The following is a 22,487-nucleotide window of genomic DNA, read 5'->3' as shown; positions in this document are numbered from 1 at the left end:
ATTTGGCTGATCACAAATTCTTACCACAGCACAGGAAGCTTCCTTGAGAATTCCTGCAGCCCTGTCTCAGTGGAGTTTGTCTGAGCTCTGATGGGAGGTCCAGCACAGAGCCGCATGCTCAGGTTCTTTCTTCCTGAGCCGAGTTGATAGCGGCATAGTTCACTTAGAAATTAAACCCGGTGTCCTAGGGGCCACACAAACGACTGATAGGGATCTACCAGCCCATGGAATAGACCTGTTTCATCACTCACACCTCTGTTTCTTGTAGTTTCGGGGTTGTAGCTGCAGTTCCTGTCACCTTAGTGCCATTTTGCTTAGGGTGTTAGAGCTTCTAGTTGTCCAGTATGATCCAGTGTGGAAAACTCGGACAAGAAGACTTCCTGGGTTCGTCTAGAGCCCTTTCCTTAAAAGAGAGAGTTTGGGGCTCTGCTGAACGTCACTGTGTTCTCCCTCAGTTGGAGTTACTGGAAGTGCGCAGACAGCAAGAGGAAGAGGAGAGGAAGAGGCGGCCGCCTTCTCCTGAGCCGAGCACGAGGGCTTCCGAGGAGGCCGAGTCCCAGCAGCAGTGGTGAGTGGCAGGCAGCGGCGCTGCTGGAACCTGAGCTGCAGGGACGAGTGAGGTCTGGGGGCGTCTGTCTAAGCTTGTGCTTCACTAGGCCTAGCCACATGCCCTTCCGCTTAATTCTTCTGTAGAATATTTAGAATCTGTATGGTCATCCCTGGGTAACATCTGAGAACACTGACTTGTCCACGGTCACATTGCTGTGCAGGCGGCAGAAGTGGAATGTAGACAGCACCCTCTCTACTGCACACGCACGCGTGTGTGTGTACACTCACACGCACTCAGAATTTCCATGCTATTAAATGGATGGAGGGAACCACCTAGATTTCAGGCCAGTGATTTTGTGGTGATGCTTTTTGAAAGTTCTTTGTGGCATCACATGAAGGACAGAAGTTATTCTCTATTTCTGAAAGGCTAGTTATTTTGCTGTGCTAAGAGCTCCCTGACAGCCACTCATGCTGCCTGCATGCGGGGAGGGGCGTGCGTGTAGTCTTATTCTCTAGCTAGCGTCTGAAACACCTGGAAAGGTTTTTTTTTAATATAAAAGTTGTATTATGTAGAGGAAGGTTGTGTATGTTTTTCTGAGAGAAAACCTGTAATCAAATTGATGTTCTCACCCATCCTCTCTTACCATTTTTCTCTTTCTCCTCTTTTCTTCTTCCTTCCTCTCCCTCCCTCCCTCCCCTCCTCTGTCTTCTTTCCCCCTTTGCCTAACAGGGATACTTCCAAAGGAGAGCAAGTTTCCCAGAATGGTTTGCCGGCTGAACAGGGATCTCCACGGGTTAGTTATCGCTCTCAAACCTACCAAAACTACAAAAACTTTAATAGCAGACGGACAGCCAGTGACTAGCCGTGGTCTGGACTGTGAAGTTCACTACCATTTGTCAAGAACCATTCTTTCCAAATCCTGTTGATTTGACCTTTTGGCTTCCACTTCACCCACGGTGTTAAAATTTTACTTAATTCATAGACTTCCTTGGTTTCATATTTGTTTGCATTTAATTCATGTTTATTTGAGTCTTTTAACTGATGGATGCTCAGTTGCCGTAAAGCAACATGCTTATTTTTTGTTTATTTATTGTGAGCTTTTTACTTTATTAAGATTTTACAGCGAAAACCTTACATGAGTAATTGAAATTAAATGAGATTACAGCAAAATGAAGAAGAGAACTAGAATCCGACAGGTACGACACATCCAGTTATACTAACAGGGTGCAGTACTGCGCTGTACATAGCCCCTTTATTAACCTGCACTAGTTTACTCGTAACTAGGAAGACTGGGGTATGAGGAGGGAGACTTGAAATGTTAAGGTTACAAGCTAAAGTCAGCTGAGTAACATTCCATTCAGGCTGCGTTCATTCATCAACAATGACAAAGAAAGGGAAGGAGAATCTACTTGGGAAGGTGTTTTCATGTTTAGGCGTAGAATCTCAAACGTTTTGAGATCTGCAGATCATTTATTACTCTTTGCAAACCAGCTCCTCCTTTATTTTTTTCTGCCAAGTCCTGAATTGAGGATTCTAGGCTTCTTTGCAGCAGATAATGCAGCCAGCCTCGGGAATAAAATGCCCACTGACTGCTGCTGCCACCTTTGTCGTGGTCACGGTCAGCACCGCTGGGACAAGGGACGTGGCAGGTGACAGCTGTTGCCAGCATCTGTCAGAGGCCTGCCTACCAGACTTCCAGGCCTCTCCATTCAGTTGATGACTTCAGGGTGTCAAACTATTTAAATTTTTCAAACAAATGGAACAAAAGCCATTCTGGTTCACCCTGGTTACTTGAAGGATGTGCTTGGTGGACCACCCTGGGAGCAGTTGCGTGCCTCCTGGCTTCCGAAGAAATTTTAGAGTCTCTGTAGACAGAAACTCTGTTGTATGTCTCCGCCGTGTGTACGGATCTTCTGATTCGTTTTTCATTTCTTGGGACTCTCTGTGGAGTTCTCTAGTAAGGAGTCTTTTAGGTTGGGATTTATCAGACCACCAGCAGGGGTTGAAAATGTTTTCACAGAAATTCTATTCCTTAGGAATAGAAGTTAATGAAAGAGGTGATTTCCTGGTACTCGTAAAGACAAAACCAAATCCATGTTACATCAAAGCCTTGTGGGACGTTCACTTGCTCATTTGCCATATTTAGATGTTAGTGGAATTAGAAACCTGTATTGATATGTGTTCTCCATGAGTTAAGTCTAATTTGTCTTTTCATTTCATGATGCATGTCTTTTTTTTCTTTTGTCAGGATAACATCATGTAGCATCTTGTTTGTTTTTCCTTATTTCTATGTACATATCTATCTACTTGTGACTGTAGATGGGTATATAGATAGATGCCAAGCTTCTTATGTTCTCGGGGTAATGTGCACCATTATTGGGTCTCTGCCTTAAATACACCAAAATCCGTTTTAGAAAAAAACCAGTGCTTCATCTTTGATCTTTAGGGAGCCCTGACGTGTGTTTCTGGCTCCAAATTATATGTGTCACTGATCTATATGTATATATGTGATGTTTCCATATATATGTTTAAATTTTATATCATCAGGACTAATGCCCAATTTTATGCTTTTTGTATTCAGAAGACCAAAAAAAAAAAGGAACCACATAAACACACAGGGAAGGAGCGCTGTGATGTTTTTGGCATTTGTTCTCATGCCTGTTTTTATCTAGATTTTTAAATTGTAGCTTGCCAGAGCAAATTTTTAATTACGATTGGATTGTGTCGGAAGAAGAAAAGCCTTTTCACTCTTTTGAGTTAACGATGCAGAGACTCAAGTTAATGAACTTGGAAATAGCGTTGCTTCGTGCACTTAGAAAACCAATCAGGTGTTTCTTGTGCTACTAGTTGTCACGTTGCATTTATGTTCACCTCCTGATTTAAACATCTCAGGTGTACCCGGCCACTAAAGCACTCTGGACTAATCGCTCAAGAGAAGCACCGTGGGGTGGGGCCGGGGTGGATCCTCGTGTACCCACCGTCTGGTCGTAGCACTATGATTTGCTTTGATGTCTGTCTCTAGTGGTGTGTTGTCTGTTGGCATGCTTAAGCACATGTCCATTAAAATTCATTTTGTTCCTTTTATTTTCCTTGTTTTCTTGATTAGTAATTCATTTGCATAAACATTAATTATCTCTGCATACTGGTTTGGGGTTTTCTCTTTCCTTCTAACTCTAAAGAAAAAAATTTTTGCTGCAGAATTTCCCCCAGAAGAGGTTCCCCTGGTCTTCACCTATGTTTGAAGTCCGACCAAGTGCTATAAATTTTAGCCTTTTTCCAGTAAACGTTCGTCTATCCAGGTCATTGCTGTCACTAGCAGTTTGCGAGCACCACCTGCAGCACTAATTTTTTTTTAACCTGGTTTCTAGACACACTAACCTCATGTCTCCCTAGACTCACACCTGGCACAGGCCTTCCAGACCAAACTCCTGCTTCCTCCCCATCAGAAGTTTCTTGAAATCAGAAGAACAGATTTGTCAACTTTAAAATCTACTCACTGTCTTTTGACTCAGGATTTTGTTTTTTTGGTGGTGATTTTTCTCTCCTGCATCTCTCCATTAAAAGTGAAAGGAAGGAGAGAAATATTTGAATAGCCTATTGCTCGTAAGCACGTGTCCACAGGCTGTCACTTGCAAGGCCAGGATAATCACCCATGCCTTTTTGCCCTAAGAATCTACTTTCCACATTGTTATGTGGGTGAAGGGTTGCAGTCAAAAACACCCTTAAATTGCATAGCCTCTAGTCTCACCCTAAACTCTGATGCTAATGGTGGTAGTTTGCACAGATGGAATATAAACTTGTAACTCCCACTCAGCCACTTAGATAAGACCTAAAGGAGAGACCCAGTTCTGAGAGTTGACATATCTGAGTGTTCAAGCAGTGGTGGCCAGTCTAGTGTTTATCCTGTTGAGGTTGTTGCTGCTAATTCAGTGTCATTTTGGTTCTGGGCAGCAGTGATGGGGGACGTATCTAATGAGCGTGCCATTGACACCTCCATGTTTGTCCGCGTACGAAGGGTGCAGGTTGTCTGTAATCCACTAAAGCGTCAGCCTCACCCACCCAGCTTTAGTAACTCGCTAATCCCACGCCCTGGGTATATCAGCCAGGGGCTGCTACAGTTCATGGTACACAGTTGATGGTACACAGGCTGAAAGTGATAATGAATCAAGACCCTACTGCATTTCCCAAGCCGAAAAGCCATGAGCGTTACAATATAAATGAGCTTGGGAAGAAACAGCTCCCGAAGACGTCTCCAGCCTGAAGGGTCAGAGCCGCTGGAAGCCTGGCTGTCTCTGGGCTTTCTCGTCTCAGTGCAGCAAGGCACCGTGATCAACCAACACGTGATGGGGAAGGCCCTGGTTCTGTCTTTGTTTGGGGGTAAATAGCTGTGTGGTGTTGAGTGACTGTGATTGGCTTTTCCAGCTCCTTTAACACAAACTACAACCCACTCACGATACAACTTCGGCAGATGTGGTTAAAACAATGTTTGTTGACTTGCCTCATTTCCTTCCAGCTCTTAAGTTCCAAAGTCTAACTGGGATGGTAGATGCGAAATGCATGATTGTCATCCTAATTTCTGCATGTGTTTATGACGATGTGTTGAGGGGAGGGGGAGGAGAGCCAGAGAGCATTTTCAGAAACGAAACGTCTTTCCTTGTCTTACTTTGGGGGAATGCTGTGTAGCTCTGATAGAGTTGTCTATCGATCTGTTTGTGAATGCCCTTTCGCTTAAACTTCCAGCCCTTCTGGTGGCGTCCTTGGTTGTAAGGTGGCTGCTGTATAACGTCCACTCTCTCATATTTAATATGTGTGATTGTTACCGTTGTCCTTTTGTTTTAAAGTAACCACAAGAGGAAATGATCTGAGTTATATTAGTGAAAATGGATTGATCAGAGGAGCAGAGTGCAGTAAAACTCATACTGGCATTTCGCTTTTCTCATATCCCCATAAACGGGCGGGTATTAATCCATTCCCACCTTCTAATGTCCTTGGTGTCCAGCTGGCTTTGTGGGATGTGCAATGGTTTTACTGTACTGCCTCGATCTGTGCCAGGCATTTATACACAGCCACGTGTGCGAGTCAGTTAGAGCGTATGTGATCACTGCCGTGGCTCTCGGGGTTAGCTGAATGGCCTCTCCGCTGTCCCTAGATGGCAGAAACGGCAGACACAAGCGAAATGGTCAACGGTGCTGCCGAACAGAGGACGAGCTCGAAAGAGTCCAGCCCCATCCCCTCCCCCACCTCCGACCGCAAAGCCAAGACTGCCCTCCCGCCCCAGAGTGCCGCCACCTTGCCAGCCAGAGCCCAGGAGACGCCTTCGGCCCAGATGGAAGGCTTCCTGAATCGGAAGCACGAGTGGGAGGCCCACAACAAGAAAGCCTCAAGCAGGTAATGACAGCAAAGTCCGGGGCATTAAGATGCGAAGTCAGCCCGTTAAAGGTTGAGGCGGGTCGGTCTTGAGTTGAAAGGGGAGTGTGTGTTCATGTCCTTGGTTTATTCTGTAGCTTCCTGGGCATCACGTGATTCTTAGGACTGACAGTGGAAAGTTGGAGTAGAGCGCGTCTTACTCACTGAGAGAAGAGTCAAGTGTGGATGGAAATAGCAAAAAGAGGCCTTAGTAGTTCATCCTGAGAAGGAGTGCTGCTAGTTTGAGGTTGCGGAGTCTTCCCTAAAGCAAGATGATTTCATTGTAGGATTCCTCCTCGTGGGATTTTTTAAGACATTCATCATTCCCCCTGCCTTATCTCCATATCAGTCTTCAGCATCTCCCAGTAGTCCTGCTTCCATTATCTCTATTTTACAGCTGAGGAGACTGAGGCTCTGGAAGCTTATGGAAGTTTACTCTCTGTAGAAACCCTAGTAAATGGCATAGCTGGGATAAAACTCTTATCTGACTCCACAGCCTGTGTGCTTAACCAGCAGACCAAACTGCCTGGGGCCACCATGTGGTTATGCAGGTTGTACACCAGACCAGGGAATCCCGTCTAAGAGCTGCCATCCGTGTTGAGGACAGCATGGATTTGTTAATACAGGCAGGCAGCAGTAAAGTGTCTTGTTCTTATAAAATCAGTATATTATGATAGTTTGCTGTATGATGGGGGAAAGCCACCTTTTTCTAATTGATCCAAAGATTCCTAAGTGCTAATGGCCCTGGATCTGCCTCCTGTCAGGTTGCCAAGCCACATCAAGAATGGAGCTGAGGTGGAAATGCTGCTTAAGGCCAGGCATGTTTCACTGAAGGAGCCTGGCCTGTATCCCCTTACCACAAGAGGGTACTACAGCAAAGAGTACCAAACACCGACAAAATCTTTCCCGTCAGAGCCAAGAGTGCCTGTATGTAATAGAAGAGGGAACCATGTTTTTCTGCAAATATCGAGAGAGAGGTAGCCCTCAGAAGCCTGCCACCACAGCAGCATGTGGCTGTCCCGAGAGTCCACGGAGGAATTTTGTGCCACTGTCTATTTTTAGTAGGATTTAGGAAGGACTCTTAACAAGGGGTCAAACCATGTCTGAGGACCATTTTCATATTAATCAGATTCTTAACTCTTTAAGGGAGTGTGGTGTAGCACTTTGACGTTCCTTTCTTAACTGCTCAGGTCCTGGCACAATGTTTATTGTGTCATAAATAACCAAGAAATGGGTTTCTACAAAGATGCAAAGACCGCTGCTTCCGGAATTCCCTACCACAGCGAGGTCCCTGTGAGTTTGAAAGAAGCCGTCTGTGAAGTGGCCCTTGATTACAAGAAGAAGAAGCACGTGTTCAAGCTCAGGTGAGAGTTGTCGCTTTGTGGTTGCCGGCGGGTGGGGGCGTGTTCATTTTCACTCTGGGCCTTGATTTTCTTAGATAGACACTGTGGTTGGTTGGTTCCTTTCTCTGCCATTTAAAAAACCAATAAGTGACAAACCAGTTTGGCACACATCTCGGTTAGGGTCTTTGGGGATGTGGCCAGTCACCGGCGTCCCTGTGGTTAACAGCATAGCTGAACATTGAGGAAAAGGGGCTTTTGTTTTTATAAGCTAGAACTTCCTGTTCCCTCAGACAAGGTGAGCAAGTTATATTTCATAATTTAAGGGAAGCTTAGAAAAATAGTTTCCCCGTTTTTGCAGCTTATCCAGACCCAGGAGATGCTATTCTTTGCTTATGAATTATCTGGAGATGGGTTAAATGAGTCATCCTGGAGCCAGATGGAGACAAACAGGAAGTGTGTGTGCTCCCCTGACTCGCCCAGCAGATGTTCCCAGTGCCTCTGGAACCATCTAATTCCAAATGTCTCTACCCTGGAGAACACATACACCTCCCCACAGAGAGGATCCAGGCTCAGAAGTTCTGCTTGTGCTTGGAAATGGGCAGAAAAACCATTTTATCTTTTAAAAATGTAAAAAGTAAACATGTTAGTGGTTAGGACATTACTTAAAGTAGTTTAATACTAATTTGATCTGTTGCTTTGAGATCTGAAAAGCTTTGGCCTCCAGTGATGTGTGTGTCTCGTGCCAGTTGGACTAGCCAAGGATTGCAAATGGTGTGATTTATTGAGCTCTGTTGACGAGCGCTGGAGCAGGCTCTTCGGGACTTGGAACATGTTACATTTTGTAAGACAAGGCGCAGACAGCCTGGCTCCCTGGCTGCCTCCCCCTTTGTACTCCATGATGCAGCTTCAGAGGGTCAGGATATTGGCAAAGAGCACTTACCCTCCTCCACCCTGGCAACACCCCCTTCCTCTTGACAGCGGTGGAGTGAATGACTGAGCCCTCCACGCCAGTGACCTCTTGGTGTCACAGTGATGGCCTCCCCAGGGCAGTTTCTTTCCCTCTGAGACATACATGGAAAGAGAAATCTAGGAGACCTTTTCTGTACATCTGTTCAGAAACTCTGGTATTTTTAAATGTGGGGGATACAAGCTCAGTAGCAGAATTTCAAAAAGGCTCATAATTTTTAAAGAGATTTCTCTTGACTTCAGTTTAGAGCAGTGATCAGGATCCAAGTGATCGTTGCCAAAACAAAGCCAGATGTTGATACGTTTGGGACTTTTTCGATTCTTCCAGTGGATTGAAACACTGAGTTGCCTATGTATGTTATACTGGCCCAATTATATGGCTTCTTGAGTCCAGGGAGCCACTGCTGGGCCTGTGTGGGTCACAGGCACAGTTGGTGATGTGTGCAGAGCTCTGACGAGCCATCTGGTATGATTCTGTGGCCTGCTTGTATCCCACATAGGAAAGTTGGGGGATTTTTTTTTTTTTAAGTTATATCGTGACTTACTTTCTTTTTTCAAATTACAGGCTAAATGATGGCAATGAGTACCTCTTCCAAGCCAAAGATGATGTAAGTTTCTAAGATTCATTTCTCCCAGATATTTAAGAGTTCGCAAGTGTTTGTGGCATGATAAGTTTCATTTATGATGTTCTTCAATAAATAATGGTCAGCGATGGCTTCTGTCATCTAGGCTTCACCGTCACTAACTCTAGAAGGTGTTCACTTATGTCTCTAGGAGGCAGGGAATGTCATTTCCCTGTCTCCTTGGCCATGGCAGGAGAGCTAATGCAGGGTCCGTTGAAGTCCACAGAGGAAACCTTCCCCACCCCCTCCCAGTATATGAGGCACAGCGAGGTGGTCCCAGGGCCAGACGTGGATCCTGAAGCCCAGTCAGGAGTCTCCTCTCTGTACCCCACTGCCTTTAACCAGCCATTCAGGGTTGTGCTCCACCTTGAGGGGAGAGAGGGTCAACTGATGAGAAAACAACATGTGCTTTAAATTTTAGAAAGCAACTTCTATTAAATTTATACAATGTTATATGTCAAATATATTTCAATAGAAAAAAAGGAAAGTCAACTTTTCAGAGTGGGTCCTGACACCCCACAGATGGAGCTCTTGCAGGTTTGTAGGACCATATACTGGAGTGATGACCTTCAGGGTCTGTAAACTGAATTCTCGTGAGAGTTGAACCATGTTCACTCTACGTATGATAAAGCAGAGGTTCATTTGGGAATTGCTTACCCCTCAGTTAGCCAGATGCCTCTGTCAGCCAGACGCATTGTTCCCTAGCCTTCCAGCCAACAGAGGCTCGTATGGTCATCCAGGTGGAGCAAGAGCATCTCCTGCCCAAGCCGCTTAGTTGAGTCTCACCTGTGCCTCCCCATTTGTCCAGGAGGAAATGAACACATGGATCCAGGCCATCTCCTCCGCCATCTCCTCCGATAAATACGAGGTGTCTGCCAGCACCCAGAGCACGCCAGCATCTAGCCGGGCACAGACCTTGCCCACCAGCGTTGTCACCATCACCAGCGAGTCCAGTCCCGGCAAGCGGGAAAAGGACAAAGAGAAAGACAAAGAGAAGCGGTTCAGCATTTTTGGCAAAAAGAAGTGAACTCCTTTCCTTCATCTCCTGCCCTTCTCTTACCTTTTCAGTGAAATTCCAGCATGCGAGCTCAAAACCAACACATTGCTCTCTGTGCCTAATGTTCCTCAATGTGGTGATTTCCTTTTTTTTTTTTAATTTATAGAGCATTTCTTGGGGGGATGGGGAACATACCCCTAAACACTTTATCTCCAAGTTACAAAAGTTTGAGGTGCAGAGGGCAGACCAGATTTTTTTTAATGAAATTCTATAGATTAGATCTCAATATTTAAACTGTTCCTCAATTTTGTGAGGCTGTGTTGGAAATAACCTGCCTCTAGTGCTGTTGGTATGCAGGGCAGCGGTGCTTAAACAATATTTCCTGTGCTCACCAGAGACAAAACGTACCAATTTCCTGACACCATTCTCTTCCATTTGCTCCCAGTGGTTTCCTTGAGTCTTGACTATTAGAAGTGCCCACGATGGGTCTTACCTTGATTAAACAGATCGTGTATTAAGATCTGCTGCAGCCATAGTGCAGCTCCATGTTAACTCTACAGACCAAACCGTTTGTATCTGGCATCACTTACTAACACACGACATGCAGCTTTCTGCATCAACCGCGACGATGGTTCAGAATGTCGGGATACAAGAAGGAATAGAAAACTGATAACTGTTTTAAATAATCTGTAATTTCAATTTTTTTTTGCTGAAATACATTATATTGTATGTTTGAGATAATTCTAGTACAAAGTATAATAAAACTAGATGTATAATAAACCCTTTAAATCATTGGTAAGTGTACAAGTGGAACTGAAGCATTTACTGGACAAAGTAATGTTACTCTAATGGTTACTTGCTCGTGCGTTGCCACACTGTGTTATAATTTGCTTCATTACCTTGCTATTTGATACATAGTGTGCATTTCTCTGTCACTGTAACGATTGTAATGACAAATTTTCATCTTACTGCACAATCAAAATGGCATTGATAGGAATGAACTCCGAGGCTGGGCCTGAGCAGGGAGGTGGTCCCTCAGGCCTGGTGCTCAGTCGTATGACCTGTACCTCTCCACTTTTGCCCTATCTGTTAAATATATGCTATGTCATTAAATGCTTTTAAATCTAGCACGGTGGGTCATTATTGTTTTTCTCTCCTGCGTGCACGCTATGTAGGGCTATGTAGGGAAATTGCAAAGCGAGAAATAGCTAACGGGAAACCTTGGACGGTCCATCTGGGTTCCTGCTCTGTGCTGTTGGGCATGGATGATGCAGCGGCTTTGAAACTCCTGCAAACAGAATAATAAGCATGGAACGTTTTTCAGCTATGCATCTGAATTTTATCTTTTATTCATGAAAAAGTTAGAGAGCTTGCTAAATCTGAGCTGTGAGGCAGGGGTTGGCAAACATTTTCTGCAAAGGGCCAGAGAGAGTAATATTTTAGGCTTTGTGGGCTATACTCTCTGTTGAAACTCTGCTCTTGTGTAAAATGAGGCAGCCACTGACAATATGTAAACGAATGGGCATGCCTATGTTCATATAATGTCCTTCATATAATTTTCACGTGCCGCCCAGTGTTACTCTTTTTTAAAAAACATTTAAAATGTAAAATCTATTTTACCCTGATCATAGGGAAACAGATGGCAGGCTACATTTGGCCCAGGGGCTTGTTTGCTGATGCCAGTGTAAGGTCATGGGTCATATATGCCTGATACACTTGTCCTGTTTTATCTGAGTGTATTGACTCCATACTGCTTACATATTTGCTTAGTGAAGCAGCAATGGATGCTGTGGATTTTCAGGAAGTTCTTCCACCAAAGCTGTGCCTACCATGACGCATCGGTCCTGGCCTCCACAGCTAAATGGCACTGGAGCTTTTTGTTACCCCTAGTTGAACTGAGACCTCCCTCACCATCTTCTCCCCCTCCTCTCACGTGCACCCAAGGCCATTTACACCATGTGACACTCCCTTTCCCTTGCCGTACTCAGGATTGGAATCAGGTTGTTCAGCTCTCAACGGATGAACCTCTGACCAAAATGTTTTAGTTAAGAAAAAGTATCTTGGAAAATAATTGTGATTGATTACAGCCTACTCTTCACAAAGCCAGGTAGGTGGCAGGCAGGCCACACTCAAAAGGAAAATGAGCAATCCCAGAATCCCATAAAAACTACGTACACCTGGAACGTTCTGCACATGATTCCAGAGAGCTGCAGACCCCTGATTACAAAGCCTGGGTTTCGTGGTACTTGTTCTCATTGCTGCACTTGCTGAGGATCCCCTGAGGCCTGAAAGCGGAAGATGAGCAGTGGAAGGAGAAGCAGCAGCAGCAGCAGACTGGCTTCTCCAGTTCAGGAACTGATGTCAACAGGTGCAATTAGAAAACCCAAATCGAGATGTGTTGCCTGGGAGAAGTTACAGGCCATATAGGATCATAATCTTCAATCTGGTCAGGGTTAATAGTGGGTGAATTCTTTTAATCCTACCCTATTTAGTATTTTGAGGATTGTGCACATTCATTTTTATTGCTGTAATGTGCTATTTTACTCTAATTTTTAGTGACACAGGATGGGTGGTAATACCAGCCTCTGCATCCGTCTCAAAAGTGAGAAGCAGTAAAATAAGACAGGCCAGGAGAGGGGCATTCTTGATTGATAAAAGGCCACTTTTGTCACATTTGAACATCTCCAAAGTTGAGATGCATCTTCAGTTGAGGGCATCTCAGTGTTGCGCTTTCTTGAGGGCACTTTGATGATGCTTCTTACAAGTCATGGCATCTTCAGTCAATGAAATAGAGTGTATTAGACTGGGCAAAGGGGCACGTTGTTGTCTTCTCACCACATTCTGGGCAGTTTTAGGATTGGTTGTGTGCCGGGGCCTTATGATATTCCCCCCAGGATATATTCTCATTTGTTCATTGGGATACTTAAATATTTCCTTTCACCTAGTGGTAGAATTCACATAGGAAAGGCAAGATAAATGCTTGAGTCTTTCCCATTATTTGAACTGACTTTCCTAAGCATGACCAATAACCCAAAAAGCCATAAAAAAAAAAACAAGGAAAACTTCTGTCCATCAAAGCTCAAGACGTCCCTGATCATTGAAAGTCACGGTGAAAATCTTTGACTTTCCATTTCCCAGCACTAACCATCAATGAAATTATCCTCTTTGAAACATAAAAATGTCCATCTTTGGCTGGTGGGAACCCCTTCAAGTTGGCTTCTGGGTCCTTTTGATAGAAGCCTCATAATCTTCTAAGGGTTTCTTCCTGTCTGGCGTGACAAGATGTCCTAGGCTCATCCAGTACGTCTCTTGCCCCCAGACTTGCAATCAGGTTTCTCTAAGAAAGCCTGGTTTCTTTTAGTGGAAAACGGTATTTCAAAACCATAATTTTTGTGCTAGCAATGTTCATTGCTCTTGGATTGGTCCTTGTTTCTAGGCCATATCAGTAGATAGAACTAAGAAAAAATAATTCATCAGTTCATACTCAAATAGAGGATTGCAAGGTTTTTTACTAACATTTTCTGTATTACATCATAATCTTTTTCAGTCGAGAATCATGGCTCTCAAGGATGCAGGGGGCATAGAATTAGAGTATCCTGTAATTACTCACATGCTTCATACTGTATTACACACACAAACTCAGAACAGCAATGCTAATGTCACCACCAATATCATTACCGAGAACAGTTCTTGTTCTTTTAAACTTAATTTTGTGATAATAGTAGTTTCACCTGTGGTTGTAAGAATTAATTCAGTACCCTTTACCCAGTTTACCCCAATGGGAACATCTTGCAAAACTATAGTTCAATATCACAACCAGAATATTGACACTGACACAGTTAAGATATAGAACAGTTCCATCGCCACAAGGACCCCTCCTGGAGCCCTTTTCTAGCCGCACCTGCTTCCCAGCCCCACCCCTCTTACCTCTGGCAACCACCAGTCTTGCCCATGCTGTGAATTTGTCATTCAAGGATGTATAAATGAGATCACACGGGATGTAAGCTTTTAGGGTCGGCCTTTTTTCACTCGGCATCACTCTGGAGCGCATCCAGTTATCACGCGTTATCAGTACTTCACTCCTTTTGGTTGCTGAGTAGTGTTCCACGGTATGGATGTACCACAGTTTAACCACTCACTGAAGGACACCTGGGCAGTTTCCAGCTTTTGGCGATTACAAATAGAGCTGTTATAAATCTTTAGGTGTGGGTTTTTGTGTGAACATGAATCTTCATTTCTCAGGGATAAAGAAATACCCAAGAGTGCTGAGAACCATTTTTAAACATTTCGTATGTGCTCTCCCCATCCTCCCCTCACCCCCACTTTTAGGCTGTTTTACTGTATCCAGTGCAGTGTCAGGGCAAATAGTTCTCACTCTGCTCTTTCCCTCTTAACCCTCATTTAGTCGCAGTTCTCTGATGATTGTAGACATCATGCTCACCGCCAGTCTGTGTGTGGTGTTCCCTAGTCATTTGGGTTATGTGAAGTTCATTCCCTTGGCGGCGTGTATGTGTATAGATATATATGTTTTTAAATAAGTTTCTAATTGCCACCCCCTCCTCCTCATTTTTGTCCAGTTCTTTGGGTCAAGCACTTGAAGCGCTCTCCGGTTGCTTTCAGAAAAGTCAGCTTCAAAGTTTTTCAAGGTTTAAACCCAACGTAAAGAATGCAGGCCGCCTGAGAAAAAGGAGTTTTTCAACTGGTAAAAAAAAATAAATAAATTATGCAACTGGCCTGACTGTGAGAAAGAATGCTACATCCTGTTTGGAGCTTTGAATGATTTTTGTAAAAGATCAGCCTTCTGGAAGAAGGGTGTCAGGAAGTGGAATTGGAGGGAACTGCTCTTTCCCTTTCATTTAAATTAAGGATCAAGATGTGTGAGAAACTGATGCGTGTCGTCCATGCTGCTCAGGTGTTTTCACTCAAGCGGAGGAAGCGCACCAACCCCAGGGACTCGTGCGCTGGGCTGATTTGGGAGCGTTCGTGATGGTGGGTAGAATTATTTGGTAGAACTCGAGTCTCATTTGGCTCTTTTCTCTGCAGGGAGCTTGGAGCACACTTCCTCAGGAATGCCCGGGGTTCTTTAGGCACACGGGGTAGTTGCCTGAGCTGCCCTGCATGTCAGCTCTCAGGGGTTTGTTTTTCTTATGGTCAGGTCAGCGTCACAGCAGGAAGACGACACCTGGACTCATAGAAGCTGGAAGGGCCTCCCCTCGCTCCCCTGCTGGCCCTGCTCCCTCAAGGCCTGTGGCTGTTCCACGGCCAGCCCAGTTCTCTGTGTTCCTGTCCCGGCACACAGCCATCCTGGAGGGCTGCCACGTCAGGGCCACAAGAGTTATGTGGACTTGTGTAAGTTTCCACTCGGCCTTCACTTGTCCCTCGGATATTTATCACACTTTGGGGACCCATTGTGTCTGGGAGTGGAAATGGAGGAGGCAGAATATCCTTGGAGTTTCCTGAAGGTGATTCTTTAAAGGGAAAGGGGAATTTTCTCTTACATAAGCCCACGGGGACTTTCTCCATGGGGTGGGGCATCCTGCATTCCAGAGCCTGGGTGTGGGGCGGGAACCTGGGAGCTGTCTCCACTGGAGCTGAGACAAGCCTCGACTCACAACACTTTCCCTGGAGAACCTGCTGGGTTTTCAGTCACCATTTCAGTTTCCCTGTCACAGCTAATTATTTCCAATGTTGCTGTTCTTCAAACTTTGATTTTGCGAAATAAGCAGTCTCTCCAGGCTTTAATCTCCCATCCAGGGCCTCCATCTTAGGGAAAGGTCCCATAGCCTTAATTAGAATGGCAGGAAAGAGCCTGTGTCTGCACCAGTGTTTGCGGGTGCACAGGCTGGCCCTTTCCCACTGCCATCTGCCACACATGTCTGTCACTTCTCTGCACTTGGTCTTCCTGGGCGCATGTGATTTGATTACTTCATTGGGTATGCTCAGCCTCTGCTCTGTTGGGGAAAGAGCGTGGGCTCTGAGCTCAGACTGGTTGGAATCATGGCCCCTTCACCAAATAACAAGTATTCCCTCGTTACCTTTGCAAAGCACTACTGTTACCACACAGAATTAGGGTTCTCTGCCGATGCTCATAAACAAGCCAATTAATTATGGCATCAGCCTTTGGGGAAGAAATCAGCTTTATTCTGCAAGATCGATCTGCAGGGAGACAGGGGGCTTGTGCCCTCAGATCTGTCTCCCTTAATCAGGATTTGGGGCAAAATTTAAGAGGTTAGGGAAAACAAGTTGGCATGTGGAAATGCTGGTGGGACATGATTTGACTCTGGGCTTCAAGCACTTATGGTAAGGTAAACAGTTATGACAGAGTGGGGAAGGAATTTTAATACCGGATATTCCTGAATGAGGGACCCCTTGCTTCTGATAAGAGTCTGACTTTCAAGTTCCGGTCATGTCTCCGTCCATGGGTTCTGTGGGGAGGAGGATCTTTAGTTCCAAGGTCATTTCAGGTCACGATTTCTTCTTTTGCACATGCCCTGGCTACATGACTGTGCAGATTTTCTGAAAGGCAATTCTTAATCTCTCTGTTGATAAGAGATGGGGTCAGTTGAGCTGGTCCTGGAGGGCCCGAGGTTACACTACTAAGTGCCAGCCACTCTGGGGAGCAGCCCTTGTGGCGTTTACAACACATTATACTCTTTACCATCTGCTTCATCTGAGTCTCGTCTTCTCTCTAAAAGGGAGTTGAAGCAGTGAGGTGACAGACGCTGCACTCCATAAATCGGTTCTCTCCTCCCATGGTATGTTGCCGGGCAGGAGAATCTCTGTATTTTTTTTCTAAAGATGATTTTATTAGAGTGCTTCACAGTTCAGTAACAGAAAATCCACATCCAAATGGCGTCAATAACAGGGAATTTGTCAGCTCGTACAACTAAAACATCCCAAGGTAGGACAAGTTCAAGGGTTGATTTGCTCCAGAAGTTCTCGGTCTTATCAGGACTGCAGGTGATGTATCTGTCTTTTCTCAAGCCCGCCCTCCTCCATGGCTCCGTTTTGGCTCCACGCTGGCTTCCCTCATGGTAATGGTGGCTGCCAGCACCTCCGGGGTCATGTCCTTGTTCACATCTAGGAAGAGGGAGAGGGTTCCTCTTCCCCCAAACATAGCATGAAGCCCTGAGTTTCACTCTGAATGGATTAATTTAGGTTTTGCACTCATCCCTGAACCACATCTACTACAAGAGAAATCACCTCAGGCAACCAGGGTGCCCTCGTGGTCAATCCAAACCCCAGGCCAGTACAGAGTGGATGTGGGTGGGATGGACCCCCAGTTCCTTCGCAACGTAAGATTGGGAAAACCCCCTCCACGAATAACAGCATCAAGGGGTGACTTGGGCGAGGGGGGGGTTGATGGAGATTATGTGTGGGTGTGGGGGTGCAAAAGCCGCCACCTCCTGCCTTGCCCCCAAATGCTGCATATCTCGGCATGAAAGTGCTGGCCCCAAAAAGAGGGGTAGGGTTTGAGAAACGGGAGGGAGGGCTTCTCTGAGAGAGCCACTTTTTCCTTGAAAAAGGAGAAATGGTGGTTCAAGAAGGATCTCCTCTTGGAATTAGGCTGGAGTGTGCTTCTACAGATGAATGGATAAAGAAGATGTGGTATATATATATATACAATGAAATACTACTCAGCCATAAAAAAAGACAAATCATCCCATTTTCAACAACATGGATGGAACTTGAGGGTATGATGTTAAGTGAAATAAGCCAGACAGAGAAAGACAAATACTGCATGATATTACTTGTATGTGGAAGATAACAAATACGTGGATAAAGAGGACAGATTAGTGGTTGCCAGAGGGGAAGGGGGTTAGGCGGTGGGCAAAAGGGGTAAAGGGGCTCATATGTATGGTGATGGACAAAAATTAGACCGGTGTGGATGGACCTTGAGGGTATGTGTTTAAGCAAAATAAGCCAGACAGACAAACACCGCATGATTTCACTCATGTGTGGAAGGCAGACAAACACACAAAGAGGACTGTTTAGTGGTTCCTGGGGGAAAGGGGGTTGGGGCGTGGGCACAAAGGGTGAAGGGGTGCACTTATATGGGGACTGACAAATAATAACGTACAAGTGAAATTTCACAATGTTGTAAACTATCATAACCTCAAAAAAAAATTAGACCACTAGTGATGAGCACAATGAATTCTATTCAGAAATTGATAAATAATAATGTACACCTGAAATTACCCAATGTTATAAACCATTATGATCTCAATAAAATTGGGGGGGTGGTGGAAAGCACATTTGCTAATGTATTCAAGCTTGCCCCCTGACCGCACGGGTTGGTATTGCCCCTGGGTTTCTTCTCTGAGGTGCTTGTTTGCTGTGCACCTGGTCTTCGGAGAACAGATGCGGGTTAACGAGTAGGAGGGGTTCCTAGGAGTCTAGTCGCACTTGTACCATCTGCAGGCCTCCTTTCTCCAGCAGTCACAGGGGTTACTTCAGACACTGCAACAGCTCAGCAGCAAAAGAGCTGATGTTGGGAAGCTATAAATTTATGAATTAACCAAATGCTTGTCTAAGGAGTTGACTTCTTTTCCTTTTGCAATGAAGTCCTCCGAAAGGTGCTGTTATCTGTTTCTTTGGGGATTCCCAAGTATCTGAGTTCATTGTTGGAACATCATTTGGCTGAGAGACGTTCTGTGTGGGTGCACAGTGTCCTGGGTGCCCCGCCCCATGAGGGAGCAGCTCCCTCATCACTTAGCACCCTATTTATTACAAAGTCTCTATCATTGACAGGAGGCAAAATTACCTAGAATAGTAATGTGACTGGGCTGGGGGTGCTGAGCAGGGTCCAGGGGAAGCCATTTGCTTGGGTAAGAGGACTTGGTGGAAAAGGATGCCACTGGTCTTTGGAAATGGAGAGAAGGCAGAATGTCTGGCATTCCTCAGTTAGGAGGGGAAAGGATTTAAATTCCGTAGGTGAACAGTTTGCAAAGATGAACCTGTCCTTATGTTATCTTTTCAATTGTGACACTTGGCATTTCTGTCATTTCATTTCATTTATTACAGTTGGCTCTCAGGTGGAAACAGCCTGGCTGTGGGAATGTAAGCAGATGGCTCCCCTCGTGTCTCAGATCTTTGGGAGCTGGGACCAGGGGAGGGCCCATGTTGCACCCCATGGCTGTCTTCACAGCACTTCGAGCCCAACCAAGAGGAGTGTCATTTCTGCACTGGCTGTGACTGATAACCAGCGTTTGTTGAGCTCTTGCTGTATGCATCTGAGGCCACCCTTAGCACTCATTTGACCTCGCAATCACCCTGTGAGGCAGACATCTGTTACTGGGGTATTGTTATAGCTGAGATCAGAACTGTCACCAGAGGGAACAGAAGACAGTGAGCCAAGCCGGAGCTGGTAGAACCAAGACCACAGCATCCCAGAGTGTTCTGAAGCTTTGACAGGGTCTGGCTGACTCCTTTACGGACCTGTCCCCCGCCTCACCTCATTCAGCTGGGTTGTTATCTTCACTTCTAAGAAGGGTATTGGCCCAGGGTCTCACTGGCATCCTGCACCACCAGCCCAGGCTCTGTGTAAGAGGGCATGTGAGTGTGAGCATTACCCCAGAGGAAAAGGGAGAGGGTCTTTGCTGAGAAATGAGCACAAGTCTGAATGTGCCAGAACAACTGGTTGGAAAAACCCAGCCGGTGGTTTAGGTATGGGACTCTGAACAACTGGTTCTACATGTTTCTCCCTTTGTTCTCCAGACAGAATTACTTTATTTTGCAAATAATAGCAGCTAACATAGGGTATAACATTGTGCCAGTCGCTTGAATTTCATTATCTCATTGAATCCTCGTGGCAACTCTGTCAGGTCACGTTGGTTGTCTTGATCATACACAGGAGGAAACTAAGGCTTAGACAGGTAAGCACTTGTGTAAAGAGCAGCTTGGGTGTTGAATTCCGACACTTTTCCGGAGGCCACACTCTTCCTCAGACTAAACTAACAGTCTGCTGGATGTCCCTCACCTAGATTCTTCTCCTGCACTTCTGTGGGCTGAGAAACAACTGTCATAGGACAGAGCCAGTCAGTAGGGGGTCTCTTGTGCATAAACCATCCTCCTAAAGGTGGGCATCTAGGGAAAGGACTACAATGACCACCAGTGCCAGGGCCACGCAACAGCCACCCAAAGCTAGGTCTCAAAGCCACAGTTCTTTACCAACTCTCAGCACCCACGTTACTCTACAGTTTAGATGTGCAAACCACGAGTTTTGCTCTCACAGGCATGTGCCACGTGATTGGAGGGTGGCTGATGCCTAATTCAGCATTGCAGATCTCCAGCGGCCCAGATCTGGACTGTCTGTGTGCTGAAGTCCTTTTTGGATCAAATTTAGGATCAGATAAAGAGCACAGGGTAGGGACACAATAAATATTTGGAAGGAATAGAAGAGGGAAGGAGAGAAGAGAGGAAGGAGGGAAGGGAGAGTGGAAAGATCCACCGGCTGGCTGGGTACTCTGTAGCCTCAGAAAGGTCACAAAATAAATCATGGCTCGGCATACAACCCACGCCCGTGTTCGGTGTTAAAAAAAAAAAAGAAGAAGAAGAAGAAGAAGAAGAAAAGATGAGCCCTTGGTCTATGTGGACAGGTTTCTTCAATCTCCTTCACAGCCAAAGGATGTGAGACAAGCTACGGGAACTGACAGGCTCCAGCTGGGATGGGTCAGATTTTCAGTCCAGCTTCCTGAGCTGGCCACGGGGCCCCTTTATTCTCCGACTTCTGTCGTTTCTCTTTGCTTTGATGTCTGACTCTCCCTGCAGTCTGTGCGTCTTACCCCTTGGCTGTCCTTCCCACATACGTAAAATCCTACACAGTTAAACATTACATGTACTTATTCTGTACAGTATTTTCACTTATATTTACATCACAAACATTTTACCATGTTGCTGCAGAGGCTTTGTGGTTCTTGTTTCAAGGGCTGGATATCATTATCCATGGGGTCGATGCGCCATCAGTTATTAAACATTCTCCAAATTCTAGGTATTTAGCAATAAGATCGCTCCCCACCAAATAGGCTTGTGTTCCTAAAATCACTGCTCTGACTTGGTTCTTTCCAAGGGCAGTGCTTTAGGGGCATGAACTCCTTCCACTTCATAGACTCACCTCCCTCAGGCCAGGGGCTACACCTCGGGAGCCCGGCTCTGGTCCTTAATCTCAGCCACCCTGACAGCCTCAGTAACTTCACATTTTAGGAAACTGGGATTGGATCTTAATCCCTTCACTCTCTTCAACGTTCTGGAATCCTAGTGCAAATTTTACCATCTCTAGCCCAACCAATTTTTAGCCCGCATCGATAATTTCTCTCATGCAAACACAAATAATTAAGTTTCATCTTACCACACACCTTGCCACATTTTCTTGGGAATTGCTAGGTCACAAGCTAAGAACATGTTTGCAGATTTTCTTCGTGTTTGTATCACTGCTTTCCAAACAATGTATCCCGCTTAGTTACTAGCTGTAAACAAGGCAAACGATCTTGCCATAAAAACGATTGTTTTGATTTTTAGTAAGTGCAATATGGCATCGCAAGCTTGCTTTGAGTTTCTTTGACTACTAGCTAGGGTGAACTTTCTCTCCTGTATTTGACATGTCTTTTTCCTGTTCAGTAAATTATCTGTTCATACCTGGTTCACTGAGGGTTCTGAGTCACACGCCACAAAAACTCTGGCTAATTTAGTAGAAAAGGAATTTATTAAGGCTCCTAGAATCTCCAGGAGGGCCAGAGTACCAGGCTTAGAGTTTCTACAGCCTGAGTGATGCCAAAAGTCCTGCTGCAGGACCGGCTCCTTGAACTCACCACTAGGCACAGACCCTGCCAGTGCTCACCCTTGCTCCCTGTGGACCCTGCAGCGGGAACTGCGGCCCGGCTGCCTTGGAGGACAGCGGGTCCTGCACAGGCTCTCCTCCTTCACATCACCAGCTTCCAATTCAAAGTCGTGCAGGTGCATACAGTTGGCAGACATGGGCCATGGACCAGCACCCTCGCCGCAAAGGAAGCTGGGAAAAGGCATCCTAATTTTCTATAGAGAGAGGGTTCTGCCTCAAGGGGTGGAGGAGTCCACAAACATAGGAACAGTGTTAAAAAATTGGATGGCTGTATTAGTTTCCCTTTGCTGCCGTAAGAAGTTACCATAAACTTAAGGCTGAAAACACAATTTTATTCTTCTACAGTTTTCTAAGTCAGAAATCAGACGCAAGTCTCAGTGGGCTAAAGTCAAGGTGTCAGCAGGGCTGCATTCCCTTTTGGATGCTCTAGGGCAGAATCCATTTCCTTGCCTTTTCCAGCTTCTGGAGGCCCCCGGCATTCCTCAGCTTGTGGCTCTCTTCCTCCATCTTGAAAATCAGCAATAGCGGACACAAGTCCTTCTCAGAACACATCACTCCGAACGTCTACATCTCTCTTCCACTTTTAAGGACTCATGGGATTACATTGCTCCCACTTGCTTAATCCAGAGTAATCTCCCTATTTTAAGGTCAGTTGATGAGCAACTTTAATTTTTCTTGGCGGGCTGGCCCGGTAGCGCAGCGGTTAAGGTCACACATTCCGCTTTGGCGGCCTGGGCTTTGCAGGTTCGGATCCTGGGTGCAGACA

At 45.5% G+C, this 22,487-nt stretch overlaps 1 protein-coding gene across 12 annotated transcripts in view; it reads left to right on the top strand.

Moving 5' to 3' along the window:
- Positions 1-11,012, top strand: part of SPTBN1 (spectrin beta, non-erythrocytic 1) — a 189,028-nt gene extending 178,016 nt beyond the window's left edge. For 8 of the 12 annotated variants that reach the window (XM_070572696.1, XM_070572697.1, XM_070572702.1 and 5 more), the window contains 6 exons: positions 456-568; positions 1,280-1,343; positions 5,700-5,938; positions 7,147-7,320; positions 8,831-8,873; positions 9,697-11,012. In XM_070572696.1, the coding sequence (XP_070428797.1) occupies positions 456-568; positions 1,280-1,343; positions 5,700-5,938; positions 7,147-7,320; positions 8,831-8,873; positions 9,697-9,915 (852 nt within the window). In that variant the 3' untranslated portion in view covers positions 9,916-11,012. Of the gene's footprint in view, positions 1-455; positions 569-1,279; positions 1,344-2,798; positions 4,928-5,699; positions 5,939-7,146; positions 7,321-8,830; positions 8,874-9,696 lie in introns of all 12 variants that reach the window. The other 4 variants (XR_011526084.1, XR_011526085.1, XR_011526086.1 and 1 more) reach the window with 1 other exon arrangement.
- The last annotated feature ends 11,475 nt before the right edge of the window (positions 11,013-22,487 follow it).

Source organism: Equus przewalskii, chromosome 14, assembly GCF_037783145.1.
Source record: "Equus przewalskii isolate Varuska chromosome 14, EquPr2, whole genome shotgun sequence".
NCBI lineage: Eukaryota > Metazoa > Chordata > Mammalia > Perissodactyla > Equidae > Equus > Equus przewalskii.
This window is presented reverse-complemented; position numbering and strand designations above follow the sequence as displayed.